Here is a 10216-nt window from a genome sequence, read left to right as displayed (position 1 = left end):
AACTGTCCCCTTGGAGTTTGTTTAACATAGTGATGGGCAAACTTGATTCAGAAAAGAACCCTAAGAAAGTTGTGGGTGGTAAAATTAGACTGTTTGGGTTTTTAGGAGACTTTAGTAAAGCTTTAAATTACTCTTTCATCACTTTTAAAATCAGACTGGGCTTCAGTTTGGTATGGGGTTCTATGACATAGCAGCATTCATTTGGAGAAAATGTTCACCTATTTATGTAGTCAATTATTTCAACTTAATCACCCACCCTTTATTGAATGTCACTCTACTAAATACACACTGTGCCAGGCACAGGGTCTTATCAGAAACAAGTTGTCCAAAAGAAAATGCATCAAAATATTTCACTGAATGGCCTCCTGGGTCAATGAGAAGAGTAATCTTGAGCATAGATTTCTGACTGCCATGCAGACTTCATGAATGAACCGGTATATTACCATTTCAAGGCCCAAGAGAAAGGGGAATGAGGTACTGGCACGACACTCCCGTTCATCCTCAGGACAACCAAAGGTCCCCAGTTCAAGGAAAAATCCCTGATTGCCTCTCACCGTTCTCTAAGCTGTCCTGCCACTTCTCTCAATTGCCTACTATGATTCCCTAAGCTCTTCTGCTACTTTGCTGGCGGTGCCACAGGAAAGGGACTTTCAGAAGGCTTTGCAGGCCTTTTGTCTACCTTACGACAGTAACTCATCATTGGCTCTCAAATGTGCCCCATGTTAAACTGGGGGCTGGAGCTGGGCAGGGGCAGTCAGAGATGAAATACAGCCCTAACTCTCCAGGACCAACTGCCTGCAGAGAGGGACAGACAGACGGGTGACCAACCAGGCAGGGGGAGGAGTGCTGGCAGAAGGCACGTGGGCACCTGGGTGCGTCCTGCTCCAGAAACACTGGAAAGGGCACCTGACCTGTGGTGGGTGTGGTTGGAGTGGCATCAATTGATGTTTCTATCTCCCTCTCCCTCTCTAAAATCAATGAAAATATACACTGAGTGGCCAGATTATTATGATCTCTGAACCCATAATAATATGGCACTCAGTGTATATCCTATATAATAAAAGGCTGATATGCAAATTGTCCCCTCAATCAGGAGTTTGAGCAGCAGGCAGGCCAGCCAACTGCCCATGTCCTCTCCCCCTGGCCAGGCTGGCCAGAGCCCACCCATGCACAAATTCATGCACCGGGCCTCTAATACAAACACACACACACACACACACACACACACACACAGAGTGGCCAGATTATTGTGCATTATTATATTTTAAAGCACTGCACCCCAGCCAGTTTGGCTCAGTGGATAGGGTACTGGCCCCTAGACTGAAGGGTCCGGTGATTCTGTTCAAGGGCAACCTCAGTGGCAGGCTCCATCTCAGGCCCCGTTGAAAGCACATGCAGGAAGGCAACCAATTGATGTGTCTCTCCCACATCGATGTTTCTCTCTCTGTCTCTCTCCCTCCATTCCACCCTCTCTAAAAATCAATGGGAAAATATCCTTGGGTAAGGATTAACAACAACAACAAAAAGGGCATTGGGAAGGGGGGAGGAAAAGCAAAGGAAGCACGCAGTGTGAGTGAAGACACAAACTCCAGCAGGTGAAGTGGCGCACGCCAGGCCACTCATCTTGTAAGCAGTGAAATACATTTACCCTTAGCACATCCTCCCTGCCTCTTACAGAGCCTGAGGGGGAGTCTCTGAGGGGGAGTCCCTCTCTCTCGGTGATGTCCACACTTTCCTTGAACCCTGGCCTCAAGAATCCTGAGTGTCCCTTAATTATTCTGGGAAAGAATCCAAAGTCTGATAGATTCAAAAGATCTATAGAATTTTAGATTCTCTTCTTTGAATCAGTTTAAGAAAACTGCGCACAGTATCCCCACACACATACTGAAGGGTTCTAAGTGAAAGGTACTGAGAAGTCCTGCAGAAAATTAGTGCTAAACTTCGTTTAATCCAATGTATCTGAAATGCTATTGACCATGAAAGCCGCTATGCGGCCTCCCCTTTTTCTTAGTAACATTTATCAATACCTTTAAAGATATTCTGGCTGAAACTGGTTTGACTCAGTGGATAGAGCGTCCGTCTGCGGACTGAAAGGTCCCAGGTTCGATTCCGGTCAAGGGCATGTGCCTTGGTTGCAGGCACATCCCTGGTAGGGGGTGTGCAGGAGGCAGCTGGTTTATGTTTCTCTCTCATCGATGTTTCTAGCTCTCTATCCCTCTCCCTTTCTCTCTGTGAAAATCAATAATATATATATATATATATATATATATATATATATATATATATATATATATATTTTAAAGATATTCTGCATTCAAGCTTCTTACTGCTCTGATGAGGAAGCGGCAGTCCAGGGAGGAGGGAGCCACCTTTGGGCTGGTGCTGGGCCCAGAGCCAGAACCAATGCACAGACTTCCTTCCCGTCAACACTCTCTCCAGGAAATCACGCTCCAATATGTCCATCCATAACGCTGATGTATAAACAGCACACACAGCACATGAGTTGATAACCTTGTAATTGCCAACTTAAAAATTGCCCTTTTAAAAAATACAAAGAAACCCCTAGGTGAGAGCTGAGATCGTGTACACAAATTTGAAGTGTGTTTATACACACTATTAATCGCCCTTGTCATGGTTTATACTAGTTACCCGGGCCTTGCTGATATCAATTGTTTATCTTCACAGCCCTCCTTCCCACTAACATACGAATACTAATATCAACGACTAGCACTCTTTTTGCTCTCCATGTGAAGGATAACATTAATATACCAATGCAATTTCTAGTGTTTATCTTTATACATTCATTCCAATGGAATCTAAGCTGAAGAAATCACTTGTTCACAAGATAACCACAAAACAAACCTTTGTACCAAGTCCTTCATTTTTAGATCAAATTCCATTGTCACTCATTAAAAAGTAAAATAAAAATTCTTTACTTTGGAATTTGACTGGAGTGGAGACAACAAAAAGGGAGGAGGCGGGGCATGGAAATTTCACCCAAAAGGGGGGCGTGGAAATTTCCGATCTTCCGCCCAGAGAGTTGGAAATCCTTTTTTGTTTTTGCAAAGATTTGTGCTGGAACAGTATTTGTTATATTAAGATTGAAGCTATGCCTGAGTGGAAATTGGTTAGAGGTGATGTACACGATGGAAAACATATCTCAAGAGCGGCCAGTCCCCAGCTTTGAAGAGTACTTGGGAGTAATCGCGTATCAGGAGAGGTCAGCGTGCTTCCTGCCTGAGGAGGTAAACGCTCGGCCCGCACCCCGCATTTGTTACCAGGCCTTCCTTATCAGCCGGAGAGGCAAATGATCCCCTGAAAGTGTTTTAAACGCGCAACTTTGCTTATCTGCCTGTATTAATGATCCCCGTGGCAGCTGCTATATTAACCTTATCACATGGCGCGGCAAGAGGGAGGACCTATTGTAAGAGGAAGAAAAGGAAAAAGCATTTCATTTCGTCTTGGAACCTTTTTTTCAACCCAGCAATTTTCTGATTGCCAAGCGGGGGCAGTGAACGTGAGATTCTGACTAGGGTGCTGTTGTTTTTTTAATCTCTAAGAAACGAGACATTTCCCCCTGGGCGGTTCACTGAACATCAGATACTGCAAGGAGGACGCAGCTTAGAGTGCTGCTGAAACGCCATGGTGGGAGCGCTGGAATTCGGGGTCCGCAGGGGACCTCTGCCCAGGTGACAGGAGGTGGTTCCTCCTTCGCGGCTCTGAAGCGCTCGTTTGTGGCTGTGACATGACAAGAAATGCCACTTGCCCCTCGTAAGACTTCTAATGTCCTCCTTCGTGCAATCTCTGTGTTCACAAAGAGGAAATTCAAAGGCGCCGTCTTTTCATCCCTTTTTACGCTGACAACAACACCACACCTGACCCCGACACCCCAACCTTCTCAGCCTCTCAAGGTGCTGGACAGAGCACCTCGCTCAGGACTGGGGTTAATGTTTTCATTCAACTACAAACGCTTGTGCTCAATGCACCTACCAGCAGAGTGAGCACAAGCCCCTTCCGATGCTTCAGGTACTGTGCCTCTTCCTTTTTCTTTTCTTTCCTTTTTTTTTTTTCTCATTATGCCTTTAATGCAGAGCAGGGCTGCTGATTACAAAGAGGCGGTCGGACTCCAGCAATAGGCCTTCTTCACTAACCCTCACTGTCACGGACATTCCAGCTGCTACAAGAATAAGAGGCTCAATCCATATTTGCCAGCTCTAATATGAAATCTGTCAGAGCCCAAATTAATGAGTTCCAAATTCCTTACATCACGATAACAGGTTAAGACTGGTCAATTAATTACATAAATCCTTCCCGATTCATTGTGCGTCCGCAGCCCAGATTGTGTCTTACATTACCCCGTGACACCGGCCTTCGGCTCCTGTTGTTCCACAGAAAGGCCCCATTTAAGCGGAGCTGCCTGCCACGGCGAAATGTTAAATGTCACACGTTAAATTTGCACTTTTCCGTAATTGCTTTTGTTGAAAAAAAATTTTTTTAAATTAAAGCACAGGGCTCCCAGTACACCACTCTGAAAAGGGCAGAAATTGTTCTGAGCGGATCCCAGCGCAGGCAAGTCCCCATCTTTAATCTCCAACAGTTTGCACAGTCCCCTCTGCACCTGTGTCTGATAAGCGGCAGAACCCAGAAGGTGCGCGTTTGTGAAAATAAACCAAGTTTCCCTTCCCAGCAGATACACACACACACACACACACACTCACACACACACACTGAGTGGCCGGATTATTATGATCTCTGAACATATAATAATCTGGCCACTCAGTGTGTGAGTGTGTGTGTGTGTGTGTGTGTGTGTGTACCTATATATATATTAGAGGCCCGATGCATGAATGTGTGCATGGGTGGGGGTCTGGCCAGCCTGGCCAGGAGGAGGGGACACGGGCGGTTGGCCAACCTGCCTGCTGGTCCAACTCCTGGTCGAGGGGACAATTTGCATATTAGCCTTTTATTCTATAGGATATACACTGAGTGGCCAGATTATTATGTGTTCAGAGATCATGATAATCTGGCCACTTGGTGTATATTCAGAAGGTTTGTTTCTTTGCAAAGGGGTTAAAATGGGATTCTTTACATAGCCAGCTTCCCTCAGCAGAAAAGCATTAGGATACGGATCAGGCACTGTTGTTCTAACCCCGTTTTCAGGAACATGGATTGCTCAGGGGTGTGTGTGTGTGTGTGTGTGTGTGTGTGTGTGTGTGATGCTTGCGCAGGCCTTTGCCTTCAAAAAGGAGGCGCTGCTATGTGCATTGGTGACTGGTGCCCACCTACAGGAGAAGAGTGGAGGATTATGATCTCCAAGGTCTTCATAACCACCCAGGCCAAACCTTTTCCTTTTTAAAACGTCACGGTGCGCTTGGAAGTCACAGCCAGTGAGAGCCAGGGGGGACCTGTCACCACAGGTCCCAGGTCCCCGGGGCAGCCTCTCCTCACCGCGGTGCACTGCCTTGTGGGTGGCTTATGTTCTTAGGTCCCTGTGTGGCCTGGGACCAGGGCCGGCGTGTGGCCGTCCTCTCACTGCAGGCTGGGCTTCTGCGGACACACAGCCAGCAGATGAGAACACACAGCCAGCAGATGAGAACACACAGCCAGCAGGTGATGCCCGCGAGCGCAAAGGCAGATCTAAGGGGCGTCCTTTCTGCTGGGAGCCGGAAGCCTGCCCCGCGCAGACAGGAGCAGCCGGCCCGCAGCGCCCTCCTCTGTCCTGCCGCCGCCTTGCACCCTCCGCCGCGGCCGCGTCTCTGCTCTCCGGGGGTCCATCCCAGCTGAAGCCCGGGCTTGGTGGGCTGGGGCGCGGGTCTCCCGGGGGAGCGGGGTAAAGCGGCGGCAGGTCCGCCCACAGGCTGAGGGTCCCGGGACCACCGGAGAGCCGGGTAACTGAGGGGATGGCGCTGCGCATAGAACACCTGTGGGTTCCGTCCGGCCCCGCCGCCACCCCGGGGCCCTGCGGGGACCCTGCGGCCTCAGCCGCACCCACACCCACACCCACACCTCGGGGCCGGGCGGCGGGGCCGGGCCCGCTGGCATCTGCAGAACAAAGACTGGGGCCAGCCCGGGACCACCTCCCTCTTCCCTCCGCCATCGCCCGCTCCCCCCGGAGCCCAAACCCATCCGTCCGGGCGGCCCTGCGCGCAGTAACCCGCCGGGCCCGGGGACCGCGCTCCGGCCGCCCGGGGCCATCGCCAACACAGGCTGCCCCCAGCTCCGCACCCCGCACCCGCCCCCGCCCCCGGTGCATTCTTTCCGCTCTGTCCGCCGCCGGGCTGTCCTCCGCGGGAGGGACCCGCGGGCAGCAGGCGGGAGGGCGGGGGCGCTGCGGGCTGCGCTGCAAACCGCCGCCTCTGCGGTTGTCGTTCCCACTCCCCGCCCGCCTCCCCCTCCACCCGGGGTTTGTGTTTTTCCCCCTTTCTTTCGGCAGCGCAGTTGCTATGGGTTACCAGGGCGGTTGCCATGGGTTACCGGGCCGAGGCCGCCGGCGGAGCCGCCGGGAGGGAGGGAGAGGCGGCGGGAGCGCGCGTGTGCGGGGCGGCGCGGGGCGCAGCCAACGGCGGCGGGGCAGCGGCGGGAGCGCTCCGGGCGGGCGGGGGCCGAGCCAGAAAGAAGGCCCGGAGGTAAGAAACTTGCAAAAACGCCGCCGTAAGTGATGCCCGAGCTGTGCCTCCGGCAGCAAAGAGGAGCGGGGAGGGGGTTTGGAGGGATCTAAAGGGTATTTTCCTCTTTAGCATCAGTCATTTGCATAGTGTCCTTAGATCCAGCGGAAACTGTAGCTTGATTCCCCCCCCCCCCCCCACCGCCTCTTTTCTTCTATACTGTATATCCTTTCAAAAGAAGTCTTTGGAATTTTGGAGCAAAAGAAAAGCGTCCTGAGCTACCCTAGAGTTTTCGCAGCTAAAATAAAACGTGTGGCCAGTGCACCGCTCCTAACGAGGATCTAGAAAGTTTCCAGCCAGACTGAAGAGCAGTTGTGTCTGACTTAAAGGGACAAGGGTGACTCGTTTTGTGAGATGCATACGGCAGCGAACAGAGCCAGCGTCCTCTGTAAATATATTTCAAACATTCAAGAGACTGTTGCTCCTTTACATCCTTCTAAAATGCCTGGGCTCCTCTCTGCTAAAACGTGTTCGTTTCTTATGACCTTTCTTTGCAAAGGAAATTGTATCTGTGCTTTGAATGTCAAGTTGCAATAACGAACCTCAGGAAGCATTTTGGCATTGAAAATGTGTTTCTGTATATAATAAAGTAACGGACGGTCTGTGTTCCGAACAAAAGCAGAAAATTGTTTTGGATTGTTCCCTCCATTAAGAAGATGCAGCCTTGTATTTCATAGGGTACCAACTAAGGAATGTAAACATTGAGAGGAAAACTATTTTGAAACAGAATAAGCTTTTGTTTTATTATTTTTGTCTTAAGACTTTAGAGGCCTTTTGTGAAAGGCATTGTTCCTTGAAAGCTGAAGTACTGAACCCCTTATTCCTACCACAGTAGCTCACTGATGATGACCCCTTAAGGCTCCAAAAATAAAACATAAATTGAGTTCAAAACAACATTCCATTTACTGTTGGATATAACAGTAATTGTGGCCAGGCTAAATGAATTTGTTTAAATTCTTAATGGCCATAAAAGAGATTTTAAGGTTATTGCATATCACTTGTTTGTATTTAATTATTCAATAAAATGTGAACGAGGCTTGAAAAGCTCCTGCACGATATTTAATATCACTACTGAAACATCTCTGTCTTTCCTCGGTAATTTTTAAAACTTGAAATGTGAACTGAAATTTAAATCACTTTCTTCCAAGTGCGTCTTTAAAAGAAGCCGTGAGTAACAGGTGTTGGCTTTCATGCTGACCCCTCTGGGTGACGTGAAAAACCAGTCCCCAAACAAAACACATACACCGGCTTTACAGGTCAACAGCTTACACTTGCAGAATGAGGCAGGGGAATACAGTGTTAATGTATATACATCATAAATCACCCAGGATTAGAATTTTTTAAATTTAAGTTACATTAGAAATAGTTTTAAATAAACATCTATTTAGTTTAGTTACTTAAGTAATCATTTTCTTTTCTGAAAGAAAGCTGTATAAAAATATGCCAGAGGAAAAGAAGAGATTCCAACTAAGCCAGCAAGCCATTGGTAGCTGAAGTTACCTAAATATTTCAGCTGCTGAGGATCAGCGTTAATGGTGCTTAGATACCAAAACAACTAACAAACCAAAGCTCAAATGCATACAACGAGAGTGAATGTGAAAGCAAACTTTACCCAACTTCTTCATTAAAAAATGTAGCGGTCATTCAAAAACACACGGAATTTAGGTCCAAGTCAGGAGAAATGCATTCTGTTATGAAACAAGTGAGCCAGCACAATGAAGTTGATTTTTTTTTTTCATGTTTAATGTGAAAACGGTGATCTCGTGAAGTTTTGCATGCCACAGTCTCAGGCACTACTTAATATCCATTTTGATGGCTGTTTACATCATCTAAAAATAATAGGACGATTGGTAGCCTATATACATCCTTTTCCAAATAGCTGAAAAAACAGAAATAATGTGATTCAAATACATATCGCCGAGGAGCTGGGACCCGCTCTTAAATGACGGGATGGTAAACCTTACACGTTGGCAAGGTAAAAAGAAACTGCTAACCCTCTTTTTTTCTGTATTAAAATAATGAGTCCTGGCTGGTAAATTAATAAGACCCAATCCAGTAAATCAGAATGTTTATATACGTTCAATAATGTTTTAGACCAAACAAAAACAAAAAAGGAGAAAGTATGGAATCATTCTTATTCTAAATTTAATTTTTTTCTATTGCTTCTTAGTTACAAGCATTTCAAAGACTTTTTAATGATACAGTAACTTTTAAACTCCTAGTTAAAATGAGGTGAGGTCACATTTAATTAAAGCAACAAGTTATCCCAGTTATGTAAAAATATCTTCCTGTTAGTTTCGGAGATATTTCGTACCATTCAGCAGGGAAGACGCTTGGGTAATTGTCTCAAGAAAATGCTGTCTCGTCTGAAATTTGAAGTTCAATGTAGTTTAAGACGTTTTCTCTTTGGGTCATTTTTAAAAATATTTTATTGAATTATTTTAAGTTATACCAATTCTCTGGAAGCTACCTAAAAAGAAAGGGCTTTTAAATAAATGAATAATTAAGTTTATATCCTTTTTTAAATTGTGGGAATACTTACTGATAACATTAAACTTATTTGTACAAGAGCCTAAAGATAAGTAACAAGTCACCAGCACTGAGAACGTTATCTAGCGATAGGAAACTGCCTATTTAGTCAGAAAATAAATCATTAACCTGTAATTCTAATTGCACGATGATAATGAAAACAAATGCTCTGTCTCCAGAAACCATGTGTGAAAGCTGACTTTTGGACAATGAAACTGTATTTCTTAATCTACATATGGCAGGTATCAGCAAAGCCACTGGCTGTGTTTCTGTTTTGTCTGGGATGTAAACATTATTTTAGCGTGTCTCTGTTCCTAAGATACCTTCCCCGTCTCCGTGTGAGAGAGAATACCGGGAAGGCTAAACTCTCTCACAGGGTTTCAAACACCCAAAAGCCTTCCCGGGGCGGGGGAGGGACCCGCAAAATATCAGCCACATGTCTGAGCGGAGGCCGTCTGGTCTCGGCTGTCAGTCTGCAGAGTGGCGAAGCTCATCCATGCTGTGTTGACGATAACACTGCCCCGCTGATGCAAAAAGGAACCCTCTGTCTGGATTTGAAATGCCAACTATTTACCTATCTTTTCAAATTCAGTAAAACCAACCAGGTCTTTTTGTGTTGTGTGTTTTTTTTTAAACCTATACAACTCCTTGGAGGGCAGGATCTTGTGTTAGCAATAACGTTGGCCTACAAAGGAGAGTGTTGTTGTAATTACAGGCCTCCAGCGTTTTACGGAAGCGTAGCCGAAATAAGACAACAGGAAAACAGCATGGATAAACAACCCAGCGTCTTGGAGAAGGTAAGTGCCTCATTTCGTGACAGGGAGCTTTAGGTAAAAGATATATCCGCTGCTTTCTCCTCCGGGACTGGACATCGTTTGCTGTTCCTAAGATGGTCACGGTAGAATTCTTTTTTTTCAGGAATCCTGCGGGGCTGTGCTCCTTTTACACCCATGTGAGCCGCTGTCTTCGCTGCTGTGTCCAAACCCGGAGGACGAACTGGAAAAGAAGAGAGGGAGGGGGGG

General features: G+C 46.8%; 1 protein-coding gene and 1 long non-coding RNA gene across 3 annotated transcripts in view; one reads left to right on the top strand and one right to left on the bottom strand.

The window, feature by feature from the left end:
- Nucleotides 1-6522: 6522 nt before the first annotated feature.
- LOC311628828 lies at nucleotides 6523-10213 on the top strand. The gene is made up of 2 exons (XR_014796086.1): nucleotides 6523-6626; nucleotides 10113-10213. It is a non-coding gene; the product is annotated as an uncharacterized lncRNA (long non-coding RNA).
- The window catches only part of SNX10 (sorting nexin 10), a 44524-nt gene continuing 43103 nt past the window's right edge, over nucleotides 8796-10216 (bottom strand). For both annotated transcript variants that reach the window (XM_084896382.1, XM_084896377.1), the window contains one exon: nucleotides 8796-10190. In XM_084896382.1, the coding sequence (XP_084752508.1) occupies nucleotides 10109-10190 (82 nt within the window). In that variant the 3' untranslated portion in view covers nucleotides 8796-10108. The remainder of the gene's footprint in view (nucleotides 10191-10216) is intronic.

The sequence above is a fragment of the Pipistrellus hanaki genome (assembly GCF_964339955.1).
Source record: "Pipistrellus hanaki genome assembly, chromosome: 10".
In the NCBI taxonomy this organism is placed as follows: Eukaryota; Metazoa; Chordata; class Mammalia; order Chiroptera; family Vespertilionidae; genus Pipistrellus; species Pipistrellus hanaki.
The sequence above is the reverse complement of the archived record's forward strand: the minus strand, read 5'-3'. Positions and strand labels throughout refer to the sequence as shown.